Source organism: Rhincodon typus, chromosome 24 (assembly GCF_021869965.1).
Source record: "Rhincodon typus isolate 14 chromosome 24, sRhiTyp1.1, whole genome shotgun sequence".
NCBI lineage: Eukaryota > Metazoa > Chordata > Chondrichthyes > Orectolobiformes > Rhincodontidae > Rhincodon > Rhincodon typus.
This window is the reverse complement of record NC_063355.1, coordinates 28,531,447-28,553,373: the sequence shown is the minus strand read 5'-3', so window position 1 is coordinate 28,553,373 and position 21,927 is coordinate 28,531,447. Positions and strand designations below refer to the sequence as shown.

Genomic DNA, 21,927 nt, shown 5'->3' with positions numbered 1-21,927 from the left:
GCGGGCTGCTGGGGTTTTTCGTTTCTTCATTATTTCACAAACCTAAAGCCCAAAACTGGAAACAGACTGTTTTTTATTTTTTTATTTTTTTTTTTTTTTTTTTTTTTAAAAGTTGTTGGATGCATTATCTATAAGTGAACAAACTAAAGGTATATTGAATTGCATAATGCAGACAACTCGCAGTTCTACTCCATGCTCATTAGCCAGTTCCTGCTTGCACTGCAGTTTGGGCACTGTAATTAGACTCCACACACCTGGGATAGGGAGCAGATTTACAAATAAGTCTCTCAGTGGAGAAAGGAAAATAATTTATGGATTTCAATCCCCTGAGCCATAAGGGCTCCTGCTGTCCTGTATGTGAGCACCAAAACTGATTTGCAGCAGTGTTGGCCTTCTCTGCAATGATCCCATTTTCTGAAAGCTCAACCTAATACAAAAAAAAATTAACTTTCTCTTAAAATGGTCATAAAATAAATGGCCCGCTCGTTTTTCTCAATGCTGCAAAACTTGCCTGGCCTTTCCAGAGGTTTTTTATTTTTGTGATGTTGTTTCTCACCTCCACAGGCAGCGTTCACAGGGAGAAGAAATTCCGGCCTCACAAACAATTTGGAGACCGTCGAGAAGATGTCTTTAGTGCTCGGACATACTTTTACGCTGATGAATCGAAATGCGACCAATTCATGGAGACCTTCCTGAAGTGTATTGCAGCATCTGGTACGACTCTGTTTTGTTAGGTGCTGTGGGTTTCCAGTAGTGTCGGTATACTCAATGCTGATTTTCTACTTTTCCATGGCTCACTCTCCAACTTACATTAGTTTCCTGCATCGTTGCTGTTGGTGCATAGTGGGTTGTCTGCTAATTACTGGCAGAGATGAATGATTTACTGTAGTCTTTTGATGTTCAGTGGGTTACTCCTTCACTGGTACTATCCATATTGCTGCTGGTGATTTTGGAGCACACTGGTTCAGTTCTCTGATTCATAGCTGCGCTCTGTACTATTTACAGGTGGGAGTTCCGAGGATGGATTTTCTGCCATCAAGCTGACAGCACTGGGGAGGCCACAGTTCCTGGTAGGATTCTAGTCTTATTTCTATATATATTAAAAACTTAGACTGGGGGCTGAATAACAACAGAGGAGAAGGTAGTGATGTGTGAAACAGTCATCAAACCTGAGCAATATTCCTCTAAACTGTAATGGTCTTATTAGCAATAAAGGTGGTGAAAAGAGCATACATTCTGTATAATGCTGTAAGGAAAGCGAGGCGGTATTTGTGCATCTCCTTGGGGTAATGGTGGGTGCTCTGTATGTTTGTTTCTGAAAGTCTGACTTTGTACTTGCTCCTTTCTCACTGCTGTCGTTCTAGCTGCAGTTCTCCGAGGTGCTGGTTAAGTGGCGTGGTTTCTTTCGCCAGCTTGCTGCTGAGCAAGGAAAAGCCGGCCAGGCTGTGGTTGACATGAAGCTGGATATGGAGCGACTGCAGGTCAGTGAATGAGTGCTTGGCCGAAATGAGGGAGTGCTGGGTGGGTTAGAGAAAGAGGCAAACTGCGAATCATCAGCTGCAATTTGTTTGTTATTTTTCTCTCCAGTAAGGGTATTTTACCTGATGTGGTAATATTTATGTTAGCTCTCATAACTAGGCGTGGAGTGGCAGTGAGTAATCCAACAGAGCTGAATATCATATGCAAATGTTGCATTCCTCGGGCATGTGGTTTATGGGCTAGTGTTAAGCCAGCAAATTTAGACGGTAGCAGATTTCTGGTACTCTCAGGCTTCAAAGAATCCCAGGTCAAGATCATAGAATCCCTACAGTGTGGAAGCAGGCCATTCGGCCCATTTGAGTTCACACTGATCATCTAAAGAGCATCCCACCCAGATTCACCCCCTACCCAATCCCTGTAACCCTGCGTTCCCAGTGGCTAATCCACTTAGCCTTCACATCTTTGGACTGTGGGAAGAAACCAGAGCACCCAGAGGAAACGCATGCAGACACCGGGAAACATGCACACTCCACACACAGTCGCACGAGGGTGGGATTGAACCCAGGTCCTCGGTGCTGTGAGGCAGCACTGCTAACCGCAGGGCCAATGTGCTGCCGATGAAGTAGGAGATCTTTATTCTCCAAGACCACATGCTGTGATAGTGATGATGTCATGAGAATACCCATTAAAGGCATATTGATATAATGTCCATGGGATATAACAGCTTCAGCACCAAGTTGCTTGACCATGATAATTTCATTGATTAAAAACAGAAATTGCTGTTCAGGGGAAGAATAGGTGCTCAACTAGAAACGTTAACTCTGCTCTTTCTCCATGGAAGCTGCTGAGTTTCTTTGGCAATTTCTGTTTTTGTCCTAGATTTCCAGCATCTGCAGTTCTTTGTTTTATTGTATGATACTGGTGGTCCGGTACAATTTCAGCATCACTTTTATCTCCCTTTGTTCACTTTAAAATCAAAGCCTAGGGTTTAGAATGGACAGATTTGGTGCAAACTAAATTGGCATACTGGAGATTGGGCCAGAGATTAATTTGCTGGGTCTCTGTCCCATTTCATTATTCATTTTATACCGGCCTTACTGGCCAGGCCAGCATTTATTGCCCATCCCTAATTGCCCAGAAGCCAGTTAAGATTCAGCCAAAAAACAAAAGAAAAAACCGAAAGAACTGTGGATGCTGTAAACCAGGAAACAAAACCGAAATTGCTGGAAAAGCTCAGCAGGTCTGGCAGCATCTGTGAAGGAAAGAACAGAGTTAATGTTTTGGGTCCGGTGACCCTTCCTCAGAACTCCGATTCAGCCATATTGCTGAGAGTCTGGTATCATGCATAGGCCAGACTAGGTAAGGATGGCAGATTTCCTTTCCTAAAGGACATTAGTGACCCAGATGGATTTTTACAACTGATAATTGTTACACGGTGGCCATTAGAAATGTTTTTTTTTGACGGAAGTGCACTTAGTGGGCTGTTTATAGAAACTGGAGGCCCAAAGCCAAATGGAGAATCTGCTTCAATATTTGAAATGTATTGAAAACAATAATTTTTTCTGTCAGAATTGGCATTCGTTGCCTCCTGGTAGGGAGGACATCTATGGAGAGAAAAATGGTATGTTACCAACACTGCATTTAAATACCTTTTTTGTGCCAGTTTTGCCACACAGATTGACAGAAGGCTAGTGATTGTAGGCGTACCTATTACCGACACTATATTGACCTACTGACCATGGGACATAATGGCTTCAGTACCATCCTGACTGCAGTTCCAGCAATTAAGCAGCTTTCTGGGATTTGAAGGGAGAAAGTGAAACCTCGGCCTGAAGTGAGGATTATTTTTCTCTCCTTTGTCTACGTTGAATAACATTTTAAGATGATTTTCTGTTTGCTTTTGCCTACAGAATAGCTTGACTAAACTTGGCATAGCCACCTTGGAAGAGATCACCGACTGGTTTGATGGAGAGAAGATTGGACAGTCTGGGTAAGCACCTGGTTCAAGCACACTCCTGTGCATCTCACTCCATGTGTGTGGCTGTAGGTACTGTTTACTGACATCCTGTGCTTTTCTAGAACGTTCTGTGCAAGATCCATAGGCTGTAATCCAGCAGTGCTGACATTAACGTTAATCACACTGCAGAGATACAAGGGCAAATCGTGGTACCCACCTGAAGGCGGCTTGGGGAAGTTCAAGTGCAGGAGGAGGTGTAGCGCGTGAATGGGTTTTATCAATCAGTCACATGAGGGGATCCTCCAGCGTAAAGAGGTATCCTCAGGTATACTGACAGGTATGATCAAACTCTGCTAATGCTATGGCCAGCTGCTCCATGCACGCATGCCCTGCGTTCCACACGGCTTCCCCATTGTCTACGGTTACTAATTTGACATGTAGTCGTTGACAGTCCAGTATCTTATTCCTGCAGCGTGTCGTTAGAGATTATAACAACTTCCAAAAAAGAAACTTTTCACTACTTCTCTCCTTTTATTATCTTCCTTTTTTTTTTCCTCCTTCTGTCTTTAATTTGACTCCAATTTGTCTAATTTTCTTGTGTCATTCTCCATCTCTTCCTCAATCATTACACCTGAAAATGTGATTAGGAGCCGCGTTAGGCCATCCAACCCGTGGAGTCTGCATTGCCACCCTGTTGATTGAGGAAGTGGACTGTTCTCCTGCCCAGTGTCTGTGTGACCTATTACTCTTGTTATCAGTTCACATTTTGCTGTAGGATTTTGAGGCAAAGGATGAGGGAGGAAGTCTAACTAATGGACGCACCAAGACATGCTCCACTCCAGCAAATTCTGGGCTGTTCTGTCCCAAGAAAAGCTCATTGGCTCACTGAGTGAGTGTAGTTTTCGACGTGATGTTGTTCCAGATGAGCTAGCTGATCTCGGCCAAGACTGTCTTTACGTTACAATTGACCAAACTGCTCTAGGAGTAGAGAATGGTAAAATCAGTCATCCCTGCTCCTGAAACTTATTCGGTGACCCCAGCTGGACAGTACTTGCGTAAGTGGTGAATGAAGTCAAGGTTAAGTTGATTTCCTGTTTCCTAAAGACACTCATTATCCAGATTCTCTCCACAATAGAATGCTTGCAACCCTGCAGGAAACCACTTGGGCTGTCGTATCCATGCTGGTTATTTCCACTCCCCTGCCTTTTCCTTATTCCAGTTTTTATTTCCTCTTTGGCTGCTTATCTAATTCCCTTTTGAAAGACAAGGTTGAATCTGCCTCCACCAGGCACGCAGAAGGTTCATTCCGGATCTGAACCACTTGCTGTGTCTTTTTTAAATCCTGTCACCTTTAGCTTCTCTTGCTAATTGCCTGAAATCTGTGACCTTTTGGTTCTTGACCCTTTTACCAGTGCAACAGTTTCTCTGTAACTGTTCTGTCCAGGCCCCTCGTGACTTTTCCATTTGACCTTCTCTCAAATCACCACCTCTGCAAGGTGAACAGCCCCGTTACTCAAATCGATCCTCATAATTGAAATCTGTTATTCTGCAGTGTATTGTGCACCCTCTGTACTGTCTTCATATCCTTATTAAAGTGTAGTGCAGTTTTTCCAGTTGAGGCTGAATCAGTGTTTTATAAGGATTCAGCATCATGTCCTTGAATCAGTACTTGATGTTTCTACTTACTGCCTTTTAAAACCTGCCTCTTTTAGCCTGCCTGAATCCCACCTTCAACAATTTATGCATGTATACCCCCAGGTATCTTTTGCTGCCAGACCTACACTACAATTATATATTTTGTTTTCTTTCTCATGCATTGTTCCAACCAAAATGTTTCACTTCACGTTTCTTTGCATGATAACTTGCTTGGTCACCTGGGTGAATCACTGGGGCTCTTGGTATCCCAGAAATAGTACCTGCCTGTAAGAAGAGAGCTGTCAAAAAGGAAGTTGACAGAGAGGAGGTTGTAAAAGAAGAACTGATAACTGGTTAACAGGCATCAATTTCTCATCGCTATTGCACATCCTGCGGGAAGTTTGTCACTTGTGTTGTATTGTGCAAGGTATTATTAACGTGGGTATGTCCTTATCCATAGCACTGACTCGTGCCCTTTTCTCCTCTTTCTTTCAGCACTGTAGACCTGTTGGACTGGAATAATCTGATTGACAACAGGACAGAAGTTGCCAAACTCTTTGTAGTTCCAAACCTACAGGTATAGAGCCTTGAGTGAGCAGCATACGGGCTAGACACTAGAGTTATGACCTATTTGTGCTGAAATGATGTCTGTGTAAGACAGGGTAGCGAGCTCTGCCTGTTGCTGTCCGTGGTTTCGAGTTCTTTAGATTGTTCCACCTTGCAATACAGGACAAGTTGGCAGAGGGGTGAAGGTCTGCTTCGCTGATTCCTTTTTCTCCCATCCTCACTTAGGACCCCATCCCAAATCCCAGAATTGGGAACACCAGAACTGACATGGTTCTTCACCATTTGTGAAGTATGCTGCAGTGCGGACCACCTCAGTCACCTACCAGCGGACAGAATGAACCACTACCCATCTGCCTGAGGTGTCCACAAACCCTACTGAATTGCAGGAAAAGATTCTGATGTTTGTCTTCCATTCCAGTTGGTGTTTTGCCTCTTTTTAGAATTGAGTAGTTGGTTACCTCACTGCAGCACACCCTTGGAACCTACTTGTAACTCATCATGGATCTGATTCCCCTCCTTCAGAGCCCTGTAGGTTGGATTGAACACCTTGTACAGAATGACCTGTCTGTGAATTCTCCCCGATGCAATATCTCTCCTTTCTGAAGTGAGACCTTTTGTGCGCTGGGACCATCACCCCTTTTTATGCCAGAATTTAAAAGGCCACAAGCCAAACAGGATACAGTACAATTTCAAATTTCTAGCCACCTGGGTGTCATTGAATGTATTTGCTCTATCAAGCCCCTGGTAGTTTGAAAACCCTTGTATCTTGACGAAGCTTTGCTGTTACATGACTATTGTCTTCAGCTGTGTTTTTAACTAAGCTCCTTGAATGTTTTCTGTTCAGAAATTCTTTATTTTTGCCCCATGTTTGGTCACTGGAAGCTTTTGGTATAATCAACAACAATGTCTACCCTTCACATGCAAAGTAAAGCTCCCTCCCTCCCTCCTGTTTCTGCAGCTTTCTAGTGTTCAGTTAGATGTGAAATGAAGGCTGGCGTCACAGATTGACTGCATGGTCCCTTCTTGTACCGTGCCAATGTGGGCTGCTGGCTCTCCAAAGGAGCAATTTCACTCATCCACTCCCTGTTGCTCTTTCCCAACACCACCGCCCACCCCCTGCAAAATAAGTCTGAACATGCTTCCATTTTTCAGATAACTTATTCATATCCTTCTTGAATGCCTCTTCCACAGCCTCCACAGCCTCCATCTCTATAATGTCTTGCAGCCCTAAAACCATCAGTGCACTCTGGGTTTCTCCAACTCTGACCTCTTGGCATCCTTCACTTAATTCAACACCACTCCCCCAGTTGGCAGCCATGCCTTCAGTTTTCTAGATTGGAATCTTGAATTGAATTCCCTTCCTAACTCTGTTTGTTTTTCCTCCCTCCTTTTTAAAGACTCTCCTTAAAACACCCCGTATTGAGTAATTTGTTCACCTGTTCTAATGTCGCCATTTTATTTGAATCTGTCTATATTCTTGGCGTGACTGGAAGGTTTGAGCTACGGGGAGAGGCTGAATAGGCTGGGGCTTTTTTTCGCTGGGGCATCAGGTTGAGGGCTTATTTTATACAGGTCTATAAAATGAGGAGGGTTGTGGATAGGGTGAATAGCTAAGGTCTTTTGCCTGGACTAGGTGGCATAGATTTAAGGTCAGAGGAGAAAGATTTAAAACTGACATGAGGGATAAACTTTTTCACGCATAGGTTGGTGCATGTATGGAATGACCTGCCAGAGGAAGTGGTGCAGGTAGGTACAATTGCAACATTTAAAAGGCATCTGGATGGGTATATGAATAGGAAGAGTTTAGAGGGATATGAGCCAAATGCTGGCAAATGGGACTAGTTCAGATTGGGATATCTGGTCAGTACAGACGAGTTGGACCGAAGAGTCTGTTTTCTGTGCTGTAATAATTCCAAGACTGCACTCCTGTGAGGCACTTTGGAGTGTGTTCTCACTTCAAAGTTGCTGTTTAAACAGAAGTTGTGTCATTGAACCCATAACGACTGGTTCCTGGGTGACTGTTCCCAATTCACTAGGATTCTGCATGGGGTATGCCTAAAAGGTGAAGGGGAATGAACTTGCTCCCCTCCTTTACTCAACCTCTCCCTTGGTTGGTCGCAACAAGGTTAATTTATAAAAAAAACTTTTCTCTCATAAGTACCTTTTCCCAGCCCATATGTCTTAAAATAAGCCACTGTAAGCAGGCTTCCTTCAGTTAAAGGAAGAGTGACTTTATTAGCTACTGCCATGGTTCAGGAAGGCAGTTCACCACCAACTTCTCAAAGGCAACTAGGGATCAGCAATAAATGTTGGCTGAACCAGAGATGCTCATATCCCAAGAATGGGGACACTTTTTTATTTAAAAAATAGTAAAGATGATAAAATGCTGCATTTGTACACCAGTTAGAAATGGGAGACAAGTCCAAAAAAATTAGAAGTTTTTTAAAAGAAAACCCATTTGTGGCTTGTCTGTGACGAATAGGTTGTGAAATGGTGCAGCCCTTAAAGTGGTTGATTCCGGTAGTGATGACTTTAGCAGTTGAATTTTTTATGAACCCAGTCGATGTTGCTACTGAACAGATCAGATCCCAGAATGAAATCTGGCCTAATGGAATTTTTTTTTAAAGTGGTGGTCATTCACTGATGTATAGGCTCATAAGACTGCAAAATCTTCTTTAATAATCAAACAAAAAGTTTATTTCACAAAAAGGAAGAAAATAAAATCATACAAACAGTGCTATCTGAACGTGGAACAGAGTTCAAGAGATATTTAAACAGATAGCAAAACAAAGTGACATCTGTTCTGCAACACCCGTCACTTCAGTGTTTTCAAATCTCGAGATATTAACCTTCTATGCCAAATCTTTGGGTTGACTTAACTTCTCCCTAGCACTGTCATATGAACTCTGAAGTTGTCTTGTCATGAAACTGAAAGCTTAGACATTTTTAATAACTTAATAATTATTGATTTCTGACCAAACACCTATGGTCTGGAAGTTTCACAAGCTAAACTTTTATACCAAGGTAACTGAACTATCGGGTTTCCTCCAAAAGTTTCAATCTCTGGATTCTTTAAGCTGAGATGAATCTTGATTATTCTAAACCATAGGCAAGCTAATGCCCTTCAATGTTTACTCCACTTATCATAAACCGTACAGTAGCAACAATCTTCTCGTCTTCCAAGTGTTTTACAGTTAGCTACTCTGATACATTCCAGATGAGGTCACTGCTCCAGATCAGAAGGACAGCTGACTTTATTTTAAAAGCCTGCATAAAAGTAATCAATAAACCACCAGGGGGAGGCAATGGTCTAGTGGTATTATCGCTGGACTGTTAATCCAGAGACCCAGATAACATTCTGGGGACCCAGGTTCAAATCCCACCATGGCTGATGGAATTTGAATTCAATAAATATCTGGAATTAAGAGTCTAATGATGACTGTGAAACCATTGATGATTGTCGGGGGGGAAAACCCGTCTGGTTCACTAATGGCCTTTAGGGAAGGAAACTGCCATCCTTACCTGGCCTGGCCTACATGTGACTCCAGTCTCTCAGCAATGTGGTTGACTCTTAACTACCTTCTGGGCAATTAGGGATGGGCAATAAATGCTGCTTAGCCAGCAACGCCCTCATCCTGTGAATGAATAAAGGAAAAAAATGTTTGAAATCCTATATGTATTATATCTCACACCTTTCATCTCAAGTGACTGTTTCAAAGAAATAATACATGTTGCACTTAATTTTAATTTGTGTGTAAGCAATGTGCGGTTATGATCCATTTTCATGACATACCATTTCAGCAGGTGCTTGTACAAGCTTTTCCATCCATGTCGAGCGAAGGCTCTGACTGTTAGAATAATGGCTACTTGTGGTTTTGTTGCAGACCGGTGAGATTGAACCACTCCTCCTACAGTTCACGGAGGAGGAGGAACTCCAGATGAAAAGGATGCTGCAGAGAATGGATATTCTAGCAAAGGTAGGAAATGTTCAAAGGGAATTGGAGTCCCATTGGAGTCTGTGATTGAAAGTGGAACTGCCAGCTCATTTGAATTACAATGTCTTGATTCCCAGCCACACTTGTGTTAATTCACACAAAAAGCAAAAATGAACTTCCGTTGGCATTAAGCCGGTTGCCTCTGTTTTGTATGAACTTAATTGCCAGTTTTAGGATGAAGCAGCCAAAGGCATGACTTTGGTTCTGTGACCACAGTGGGATTTTCTTTTATTGTACTGAGAGAAGCAGGCAGATGTTGTAACCTCTGTTTTAGTCTTAAACTTGTTGACATTCCGTGGTAGGAAGCCTTGAAGAGGGGTGTCCGCCTCATGGTTGATGCCGAGCAGACCTATTTCCAGCCAGCTATCAGCAGGCTGACCCTGGAGATGCAGAGGAAATTTAACACTGAGAAGCCCACTATCTTCAATACCTACCAGTGTTACCTAAAGGTAAGGCTGCACTCTGTTTTCCATGGGATGGGGAAAACCATTATCCCTCTTTGTCTGCTGCTCTCATTGTCACGTGCACAGATTGAAAACTGCAGGATGCAGAGGAAAAGCCCATGTTTTGTGATGGCCAGCTCCCGAGCAGACACACTTCAGGTCCTAACTCTCTTGGTATGAGGATGATCACACTGAAGCTATAACAAAGTCACTAAGGGCTGCTATTATACATGGAACCGTATCTCAGCCAGTTGTTGTATCCTTGAGAGGAGAAGAACTCTCATTTAAATGGTGTCGTTGGTGACCACAGGACGCCCCAAAGTGCTTTGCAGCCGGTGAAGCGTTCCTGAATTCCCGTCACTGTCATTTTGTGGGATATGTGACAGCTGATCTCTCACCCAGACAGATCCCACAAATGGCAAGAAATATCTTCCCAGATGCCAGGGCCAACTCTGCAACTCTCAGAATTAATGAGGTTGGATCGTTTACATCCAGCTGAAAAAACAGCCGGGGCCTTGCTTTAATGTTCCAGTAAAATACTGACAATACTACACAGCAGTGCCAGCTTAGATTATATACTGTACTCAGACCATTGAACAGGAACCTACAGCCTTTTAGCACTTGGTTAAGTGTGCTGCAGACTAAACTCTCCAGGAGAGCTGAACCAGAAAGGGCTGTCAACTGGTCAGGCAGAAGTCAGAATATGGTTACACCTTATTCTCTTAACCGGTTATGTCAAATCCTTGCCCTCTTGATCCTCTTACAAATCCTAATCACAAGAGTTTTGGTAGCCCATGGGCAAGGTAACTGATGGGTAGCATGAACCAGTATCTGTAAGGCTCATGTCTATACTCTTCTTTGACTGTAGTCTGTTATGGAGAATTTAACATGTTGTGTTACTGTATTGCTGTCCAAAGCCTCACTAAGAGTCTGATGGATTTTTTTTTTTTTCCATTTCCTTTCAACCACTCCAGGATGCTTATGATAATGTGTCTATGGATGTAGAACTGTGCTGCCGGGAAAACTGGTACTTTGGGGCAAAATTGGTGAGAGGTGCATATATGGCCCAAGAACGAAAGCGTGCCAGAGAGATTGGATATGAGGATCCCATCAACGAAACCTATGAAGATACAAATAACATGTATCACAGGTAGGATCCATACTGATACTGTGCAAGTTTGATGAATGCTCTGTGCTCACCCTCCCTCAGCCATAACCCACCACTTGAAGTACTCACTGCACTTTCTGTTACAATTGCGCAAACCTTCATCCGTGAACTTAAGAACATGATAGGAGCAGGAGTAAGCTATCTGTCCCCTTGAGCCTGCTCCAACAGCCAATAAGATCATGCCTAATATTTTTGTTGACTCGGCTCAACTAACCTGCCCGCTCGCCATGACCCTAATTCCTTTACTGTTCTAAAATGTACCATTGCCTTAACATTCGATGAGGTAGCCTCAACTGCTTCACTGGGCAGGAAATTCCAGATTCACAACCCTTTTGAGTGAAAAACTTCTTCCTCAACTCGGTCCTAAATCTGTTCCACTTTTATTTTGAGGCTAAGCTCCCTTGTTCTAGTTTCACCTGTCAGTGGAAACAACCTCCCTGTTTCTATCTTATCTATTCTCTTCATAATTTTATAAGTTTCTATAAGGCCACCCTCATTCTTCTAAATTCCAATAAGTATAGTACCAGTCAACTCAATATCCCCTCATAAAACAAACCTCTCAATTCCAGAATCAACCTAATGAATGTCCTCTGCACCCTCTCGAGTGCCAGTACATCCTTTCTCAAGTAAGGAGACCAAAACTGTACACAGTACTCCAGGTGTGGCCTTACCAGCACCCTGTGCAGATATAGCATAAAGTTTGACACACTACACTCGGTCCACAACTCTAAATCATCTATGCAAATAATAAACATACCTTTTTGGGTGGGTGTATGCTGGCCCTCTCTCGGGCGTGCTCTCACTCTCTCCCAGTGCTATTTCCTGTCTTGCAAGCTTGTGATGACAATATCTCTCACACACACCTCCCTCTCCCTCGTGTGCGCATGCTGTTTCTCCCCCCACCCACCACTCCTGCACTGTGCATGCCTTCTCCCACCTCACACTCTCTCTGAGGTGAGTATATCAGTGCACAGGGTGATATTGGAGTGATCCCCAGAATTGCCTCAGTTGGTGAGGTGTTTAGAATTAGACAAGTCTATGGAGCTCCCTCTGGCATCTCTTTTGATTGCTAGTGAAAGAACCTTTTCTAAAGAAGGGAGTTAACAGCCCTGGGGCAGGTTTGCCAGCACTGCCAAATCTTCTGGCTTGGCTGTGGACTGATCAATTTGTCGTTTCATGAATTTAGAAAAACAATGCATATGCGAGTCAATGGCAGTGCCTGGATGGTAACTGTAGAACAAAGATTGCACAAGCTTGGTTGTGGGCGGAACATAAAAACTGTGTAAAAGTTTCTGTAGGTATGTGAAGACTGAAAGATCTGTGAAATCCAATATAGCTCGCGTATAGTCTCAAGCCAACCTTCCACCCATTAACTCCATCTATACTTCTCGCTGTCCCAGGAAAGCAACCAACATAATCAAACCCCTCCCACCCTGGTTGCAATCGCTTCCAATTTCTTCTGTTGGGCAGAAAATACAAAAGCTTAAACACATGCCAACAGATTCAAGAACCGCTTCTTTCCCGCTATTATCAGATTTCCAAATGGACTGCTCAAATTTTAAATCTAATGTTGATTTTGCTCTTTGTGCACCTTCTCTGCAGCCGTAACATTGTATTCCTCGCTCTGTTCAGTCACCCTAATGCACTTTGTGTAGTATGATCTGTCTATACTGCACGCAAAGCAAAACTTTTCACTGTACCTAGGTACATGTGACAATAATAAATCAAATCAAGAAACAGGGGCATTTATAATAGGGAACAAAGAGTGGCTGACCAAGTAAATCCAGATTTTGGTTCTGTGCTCACAAAGGATGACTCAAATGGCATCAGAAATTTTGGAGAGCACAGGGTTTAATGGAAGGCTGGTACTGAAGGAAATTGGTGTTATTTGAGAAATGATGTTGGGGAAATTGAGATTGAAGGCCAATTAAATCTTCAGGGCCTCATAATCTACATTCCAGAATACTTGGAAGTGACCCTAAAAATAATGGAAGACGACCACTAATGCATCCATGATTCTAGACTCTAGAACAGTTCCTACAGATTAGAGTGTAGCTAATGTAAACTCTCTATTTAAAAATGGAGGTGGAGACAAAATCAGGAATTATAGACCAGTCAACCTGATGTCGATAGTGGGAGAACTGCTTAAATCAGCTAATTAAAAAAAATATAGCTGAGCATTTGGAAACAGTGACAGAATCAGACAGAGTCAGCATGGATTTATGATGGGGAAATCATGCTTGACAAATCTACTGGAATTGTTTTGAGGATATAAATAGTAGATTTGATCGGGGGAGCCACCGAATGCAGTTTATTTGGACTTTCGGAATGCTTTCAACAAAGGTCCACAAGAGGTTAGTATGTAAAATTAAAGCGCATGGGAGTGTGGATCATGTATTGAGATGGATTAATTGATATTGCAGATATGGAACAATGAGCAGGAATAAATGGGTCTTTTTCTGAATGGCAGGCAGTGACTCGTGGGATACCACAGGGCTCTCTGCTAGGACCCCCAGCTATTCAGAAAGGATTAATAATTTGGATAAGGGAACTAAATGTACAATCTCTGAATTTGCAAGTAACACAAAGCTGGGTGGGAGGGTGAGCTATGTGGAGGATGCAGAGATATTTTAGATGTTTCGGAGATGATTTGGACCGACTGAGTGAGTGGGCAGCTGCAGTATAATATGAATAAATGTGAGGCTATCCACGTTAGAAGCAAAAACAAGAAGGCATATTGTTATCTGACCGTATATTGAGCGAGGGGGAATGTGCGACGAGATCTGGGTGTCATCATGCATCAGTCGCTGAAAGTAAGCATGAAGGTGAAGAAGGCAGTAAAGAAAGCAAATGCTGTGTTAGTCCTTACAGTGAGAGGATTTGAGTACAGGAGCAGGGATGTCTTGCTGCAATTAGAGTCCTGGTGAGACCACAGCTGGAATATCGTGCACAGTTTTTTGCCTCCTTAGCAGAGGAAGGATATTCTTGCTGTAGAGAGAGTGCAGCAAAGATTTACCAGACAGAGTCCAGGGTTGGCAGGAGTGAAGTATGAAAACAGATTGGATTGGTTCACATTTTGTTCATTGGATTTCAGAAGAATGATGGGTTGATAGGATTTTCTGGCTTTCTATGAGAATTCCATCAACTAGATTGGGAACATTCTTCCTGCATCTACCCTATGGTGGGAGAGTCCAGAACCAGGGGTTGCAGTCTAATGATGCACAGTGAAACTATCTACAATTGAAATGAGGAGAAATTTATTCACCCAAAGAGTGGTGAGCCTGTGGAATTCACTGCCTCAGAAAGCAGCCAAGGACAAAACATTGTATGATTTTTATGAAGGAGTTGAATATAGCACTTGGGACTAAAGGGATCAAAGGTTATCAGGAGAAAAGCAGCAACAAGCTCTTGATTTGGATGATCATAATAAATGGTGGATGAGGATTGAAGGGCTGAATGGCCTACTTCTGCTGAGAATAACTTCTTTCCTGTACAGCGAGAATATCCTTCCTGGGATAAGGAGGCCAAAACTGTGCACAATATTCCGGCTGCGGTCTCACCAGGGCCCTGTATAACTGCAGTAAGACATCCCTGCTTACAGAAGTGAGCAGTTTACACCCCTCCTGCGTGTTGTTACCCAAGGCGTTGCTTATCTTTCCGGTTATCTTTGTATCTGATGGGCATGTGCTGGATTCCTGGAGTTTCTGATCTTCTGTTGTTGAAATTTCAGGTGTTTGGATTACATCCTGGATGAAATCAAAGTGAACAAGAAAGCCAATGTAATGGTGGCTTCGCACAATGAGAAAACAGTTGCCTATACACTGCACAGGTAATCTGAGGTTGGGGGGGTTGCGGTCTGCATTGTCTTGCATCTTTTTGGGTGATGTATTTCAGTATTCTGGAGTGAGTGATGTTTGTGTTGTTACTTTGTCACGGTTTTTATACCCCCTCACAACTGGGGGTTATGGTGTATGCAGAGTATTGTCTGTACATTTTGAGGTATCGTGGTGCCTGTTCCCTCCCCTGCCTTCCAGCTTCCATCAGCAGTGGAAGGATTTTTACTAGTTTCGGTTACTTGTGACAGTGGCTGAAATTTTAAAAGCAAACCTTGTTAGGACAAAGTAGAACATCAAGACGATACTGGTGGAGTGAGTGCACAGATTGCAGGCCAGGTGCAATGCAGAGAAGTGGAAGCTGATTCATTGCAGTGGGAAGAACATGGAGGGACAATGAGATAAAGGGTCCTCCCTCCAAAATGAGTACGAGAGCAGAGACTATTAATGGTTTTATCGGGCAGGTTGTAAGGCTTTATTAATGGAAGTGTCGAGTAGAGGAGCAAGGAGGTTGTATTGAACTTGTATAAAACACCAGTTCAACCTTGGGTTCATATCTGGGTGGTGCTACACTTGACAAAGGGTGTGAAGGCCATTGTGACTCTTTGCAGGAATGATGTGTTTGTCCTGAAGATGAATTGAAATTAGTGACTGTTTCTCCTGGAGAGGGGAGGACTGAGCGAAGGATCTGATGGAGCTTTTGCAAATCATGTGGAAGTACATATTCTCACGCATAAAGAGATCAAGAAAAAGAGGGCACAGATTTTGATGTAATTCGTAAACGAAGCAAAACAATATGAGAACCTTTTGTGCGGAGAATGAGTTATTGTCTGGAATACATTGCCTGGAGGCAGTTTCAGTTGAGGCAATCAGGAAGGAAAAGCAGTAATGTATAGGGTAATGGCGAGAGGGCATATGGGTGATTTGGAGACCAAATATAGCCCCCTTCTGTGCTGTAACAAGCATGTGATTGCTTTGTTTTAAACAATCCCCACTCCATTCGCCATCCTCCTTCAATGGTTTTAATTCTTGACATAGTCCATCACATTGGTTCATGAGAATCCTGCAGTTTGAATACTTTTATTGCACCCAGTAAGGATTTGCTCTTTCCTCTGTCTGAAAGGCACCCAATGCCGGACATTTCCGATCAGACAACTGTGGGTTTCCTTTGGGTGTTTCAGCTGAAAGCTTCCGGGCTCCCTCATTTATCACTCCTCACTGTAAAAATGAAAGATTCTGAAGAGACTCACTGGGAAATCTGGTAGGCTATTTGCTGACATTTTGGGAAGGGGTGATGGTACTTGAGACTCTGTTTCTCCTGTTGGTGATTCCCACTGTTCCTATTTGCCCTCATTTATGGTTCGACTGTAGCTTTTCACCTGTTTTTTGCTAGGTCCAGTGTTGGTGATGCCTTGGCTGACCCCTTCATGCCCCTGACCCTAGTTTGTGGAACCCAAAAACTAAGACTTTAATGAATAAGGGGTGTCTGTTGAGTTTGTAACCCAACTGCTTGAACATCCCACTGGGTCTGCCCCCTCTGCCAAAGGGGAACCTCAGCTCAAGGTGTGTTGGTTTGAATTTCTATCCATTAGTTGCTAACTCTGTCCTCTTTCTCTCGCAGAATGCATGAACTTGGACTCCATCCATCATCTAGGAAGGTCTACTTTGGCCAGTTGCTGGGCATGTCTGATCAGATCAGCTTCCCCCTTGGTATGTGAAGCACAAACACCTGATCTTAAAATAACTGCGTAAAAGACCCTCATAGCTAACTCAATGTCCAGGTAATCTTTCCCGTTAGCGACATTAGTCACTGCTGGTCTTGTTTTAGGGCCTTGCTTTTCCTGTATTAGACAGGCCTCTGTGTAGGATCCAAATCCCTATAGGTTTTCCCATTTCCTGGGGGTATATTCCAGAAATGTCAAATCTGTTGAGATTATAGAATGTGACTTGTAGAGACTTGAGGCACAACTTAAAGTTTGTACTCGTTTTTGAAAAATTGGGCTTTGGTCTCTTTTAAAGAGCCCAGGAGAAGTGGCTGGGCTAAAGGGGAAAGATTTAAAAGGGACCTATGGGGCAACTTTTTCATGAAGACGGCGGTGCGTGTATGGAATGATCTGCCAGAGGAAGTGTGGAGGCTGGTAGAATTACAACATTTAAAAGACCGCTGGATGGGTACGTGGAAAGGAAGGCTTTAGACGGGTATGGGCCAAATGCTGGCAAATGGGACTAAATTACTTTAGGATATCTGGTCAGCATGGACAAGTTGGCCCAAAAGGTCTGTTTCCATGGTGTACATCTCTATGACTCTATAACTGTCTGAGTTCCAACTAGCTGGAACCTGTGGTGGTGTTAACCCTCACAGCGCTTCATGCCTAATCTTAGATTTTAAAATTGGATGTTACCACGGCATTTAAAATAATGTAACTTGGACTTGTCTAGTGCTCCAGGGAGAGTTTCTCTTTAATATATAAACTTAACCCTTTTCATTCTGTCTCCCATAGGCCAGGCTGGCTACTCGGTGTACAAATATGTCCCTTACGGCCCAGTGGAAGAGGTTTTGCCCTACTTGTCCAGGCGTGCACAGGAAAACAGAGGCATGGTGGCAGGAACCCAGCGGGAGCGTGACCTACTGTGGAATGAGCTGAAACGCAGGATCTTGCAGGGGCACTTATTCCAAACCGTGTATTAGAGAGCTGCATGCAAGGGGAGGGCCTGACAGTCTGGTTTTCAAGGTGGCTACTGGGTAGGAGAGGAGGCATGTTCTCTACATTGATGCACAAAGTGCTTTAACAGTGCTGGGAGAGAGATGTTCTCCTGTGATTTGTTTAAGGGGACTCGAAGCTTTGGTAAAAGTGTCTCCCACAAACCAAGCTCAAAGCAAAAGTAATTCTGCTTGATGGTCTTTAGTAACTGAGCTGTCTTGGCGTCTGGCCCTTTTTCTCCTTAGGGCTGCAAGGTGCGACAGCTCTTTCCTTCTATTTACTTTCAACCCATCCAAAGCCTGTTGGATACATTAACATTTAAACATCTTGCACCATATTACTATGAAGAGTCCTAATTGTTATTAGGGACATTCCCCTTCATACTTTAGGTAACTTCGGTAAAGCTATAGGGAAACGGCAGAGAGACAGTGCATTTGTTTCTGCTGAACTTCCGACGTTAGATCTGGCAAGCCTCCTATTTTGTGGATCTTTTTGGAAAGTATATGGGGACCCCCTAAGGAGACCCATTGCATTACAGAAATATACCGGCCTGTTGTTGTCTCAGATGTTGATGTTGCTGTCAGTTTCTGCTTTCCTCCTTGGGAAGGTGAGATGATGCCTCATCCTGTTTTATTGTTGAGGCAGTTACCCTTTGTGGGGCGGTGGGGTATTGTCTTTGCAGATATTGACGAAAATCGTGAATTGGAAAGAAATGTCTCCCTTTGTAGGTTTGCTACTCACCGCATTTGTTTAACAATACAAAAGCCCTCTTTAGTAATTCTCCAGTTTTTGTTTGACAGGAAGTTACAATAGTAAAGAAATTTTTTAAAAATGCCATCTTTAACTTATGCAAGTTCCTCTCCTCAGGCTACTGGGAGGAGTGTAGGGTGAGTCTGCTCTGATGCTTTGCACAACAATTGCTATGACATTATTACTCTGCTGTTTGTGTGTGAACACTGGAGGCTGTGATAATGAGCCCTTTCATCACAGACTGAACACTTGCGTACCTCCTGACAGAAAGAGCCTGTCATAAGGCATATGAGCTGCCTGCTCCACTTGCTAGATTTTGACAGTGTATTTACGTGTGTGTGTGTGTGTGTATATATATGTTACCACTGTGGTTACAGCGCACTAATGAATGTGCCTCAAACTCAACACTGGAAATGGACCGAATAATCTTCAATTGCAACTTTGATTCATTGAAAATGTGCAAATTAGTTTGAAACTGTTATCTGAATTTTTTTCAGATTTCTGTGGAGATTTGTCATTGATCTAACCATTAACCTGCTACTCTTGCCTCAAAGGGGAAAAAATACTTGCGCACAAGAAGATAAGAAACATTGTCTTCTGAGTGTTATACAATGTGTGATATTTGCTCTCTGCAGCTGCTGGATTAACCTTATTACGAGCACTTTGCAGTATTTTAGTCGACCTGCAAAGCTCTACTTCAAAGGCAGATGTTGATCTTTGCCACTTAACTGTGTAATGTGGACAGAACTGACCTACTGGAGGTGTTTGTGTTTAATGAGAGACTTTCCAGTTTTCAGTGGGTCACTTGATGTTTGGTATTAATCCACTGTCACAGTAACCAATGAGGAAGTTATCCACTCCCTTCCTTTCTTAGTGTCTATTGGCCCATCAGACCTTTCCAAATGCACGGGAAACTCCAGCTACATTGTCTCATCATGCTTTGTAAAGTCAAAAAATCCAAGTTAGTAAACCAGCCAAGCCTAGGAATGCCTGGTGGGTTGACAGATTATTCGCAATCCCACCCTCCCCACCTCTCTGATCCAGTCATGTTTCTCACTGTTTATCAGAAAACTGACTCTGTCGAGCTTTCCAACTAGTAACAGTGATCATTTGACTTTGGATTAAAGAAGAGTTTAGATGTAAGCAGCAGAGAGAAGTGAGAAATAAGTCTGACTACAGCAGCAATAATCCTTAATCATTTTTGATTAAAGGGTTTCTCTTCAAATGTATCGGTAATCCCAGACCACATTCTTCCCCCAACCATGTACAACTCATGTAAATCAAAATGGGAAAGTGTTGCATGTGAAGAGTTTTTAATTTATTGAAGTAAACAGGTTTTTACTTAGATATTTACTTAAGGATATAGCCAACTTCCCACATCTTTAGCACTCCTTCATTTGGGATGTACTCCTAAGGTCAGTCAGCCCACACAATCTGAACTGCACATGTTGCAGTTGCGCTCCTCTCTCTCTCTTCCTGAATCATGCTGAGCCTATTTCTGAATGTCCATGAGTTGCTGCCCTATTGGGGAGCATGCCTGGGATCTGTAGTACATAGGGATCCCTAGTGAGACCCACTGCTGTTGTCTCGGATGTTGAAGTCACTTTCTCGTTTGCTCTGGGGAAGGTGAAATGATGCCTCGTCCTTTTTTTTATGTGGGGTGTTGGGTGTTGCCTTTGTAGATATTCATGAAAGTCATGAATTGGACTCCATTGTTTGACTCTGAATTGGTAAGATCTGATGTGGTTGTTGCTGAGGAGAAAGAATTCACTAATGGTTGTAATCTATGGCCCCTTATTTTCAATACTTTATGCTTTGGAGGATCATAAATGTCAATTTTTGAAGCTTTGTGAATGTGTGATATGATGTGAGAAAGGGGATCCAGTGTTATATAAAGTCTGAATTACAGGAGGAGAAGCAAAACAAGCTTCAAAAGTATCGGTAGCTGTAGCAAATTGTTTGGGTAAGCTGTGCATTTGCAAGCCCTCTGCACATTCTTGGTCCTTGATCAACTTGATTCGAACTAAATGTAGGTGTTGTCAAGTTAGCCTTCCTTTCTGTTGGATGTACATGAGGCATGGTGTCCTTGGGAGCATCATGTGACTACATACCGTAACTGCTAACGTAACAGTCAACCCTGCAGCAAACAAACAGTTGGAAAAGTCATTGGATCATCAGATTACTTAAACTAATGAGTCATTTAAGAGGGAAAGGGGGTGGAGTGTGATGTGATCTGTTTATTTGGGAATTCTGATGCTGAGTGATTTTCTTTTGACTTGTTTTTAAAGTTGCCCTGTGCTTTCTACTGATTTACCTGGTTGTGTTCCAGCCCCTCAGGTTTTCAATAAATTTATTTGTGTATGGATTGTTTCCAATGTGTGTTTTGTTTCTGTCTGATAAACCCATCACTCTGCTTAACTCACCGAGCGACTGAGTAATAGCCTCTCTGCTCCTATGATGCTGCTTCGCCTGCTGTGTTCATCCAGCCCTGCACCTTGTTGTCTCCAATGCAAATACACAACTGGTCCTTTATGTCTGAAAAAGGGAACATTTTATGTGTGCATTCTGACAGGAGATATGCCATAGGACTGCGCAGTCTTCAGATCACTTTCAGATGTTGAAGGACTGCTAAGGGTTTTCATTTTCCATTTCCTCCCCACTTCATTTAATAAACCCACACAATTGAGTCAGAGCTCCAATCTCCCCAATTGCTTAATTGTAGTGAGATTATGTATAAATTCGCAAAAGCTGAGGTATTGAGGTCCTGCTGGCTCTTGGCATGCAATTATTGCCGTAGGTAGACATCCAATTATAAGTCAGCAGCTTTTGTGGTGCAGTGATAATGTCCCTACTTCTGAGCCAGACGTCCTAGTTTCATGTCCTACCTGTTACAAAGGTGTGTGGTAACATCTCTGAATGGATTAATCAGGACAGTTCCAAATGTTAGTCAAACAAAAACCAAACATGCACAGCAGGTCAGTCAGAGTGCTGGCTTTTTCTGTTGGCTGTTGGGATTGATAAGAATTCCACTGGCTCAACTTATCCAGGTCGAGAAATGACCCGAAGTTATCGGGAACTGGACAGGAAACATCCCAGCTCCTGAGGCCAATGAGTTCGTCCAAATCCTGTCACTGATGCTAGTCAATTTGTCATTTATTGACTGCCCTGGTGCTGCCGAACCGATCAGCTCACGTATCCATTATTAATTCAGCAGAAAATCAGCCCTATTTTCTACCTCTGAGCCAGCTCGATGATCTCTCAAAACATTCCCCCCACCACTGCGTTATCCAACAGCTGGTTGTTAGATGTGATTTGGACAATGTTCCTTTTGCCAGTTTGCAATATTCACTAAAATCATTCATTTTAACAGGTTTTGTCTTAATGGGGTCCATCTTATA

The 21,927-nt window shown here is 43.0% G+C and overlaps 1 protein-coding gene across 2 annotated transcripts in view; it reads left to right on the top strand.

The window, feature by feature from the left end:
• The window catches only part of LOC109926725 (proline dehydrogenase 1, mitochondrial-like), a 44,159-nt gene extending 23,269 nt beyond the window's left edge, over window positions 1-20,890 (top strand). For both annotated transcript variants that reach the window (XM_020526577.2, XM_048611413.1), the window contains exons 4-14: window positions 565-714; window positions 1,006-1,070; window positions 1,365-1,481; window positions 3,390-3,469; window positions 5,567-5,648; window positions 9,523-9,615; window positions 9,936-10,082; window positions 11,051-11,226; window positions 14,975-15,073; window positions 16,699-16,787; window positions 17,579-20,890. In XM_020526577.2, coding sequence (XP_020382166.2) covers window positions 565-714; window positions 1,006-1,070; window positions 1,365-1,481; window positions 3,390-3,469; window positions 5,567-5,648; window positions 9,523-9,615; window positions 9,936-10,082; window positions 11,051-11,226; window positions 14,975-15,073; window positions 16,699-16,787; window positions 17,579-17,766 — 1,286 coding nt within the window. In that variant the 3' untranslated portion in view covers window positions 17,767-20,890. The remainder of the gene's footprint in view (window positions 1-564; window positions 715-1,005; window positions 1,071-1,364; window positions 1,482-3,389; window positions 3,470-5,566; window positions 5,649-9,522; window positions 9,616-9,935; window positions 10,083-11,050; window positions 11,227-14,974; window positions 15,074-16,698; window positions 16,788-17,578) is intronic.
• Window positions 20,891-21,927: the final 1,037 nt, after the last annotated feature.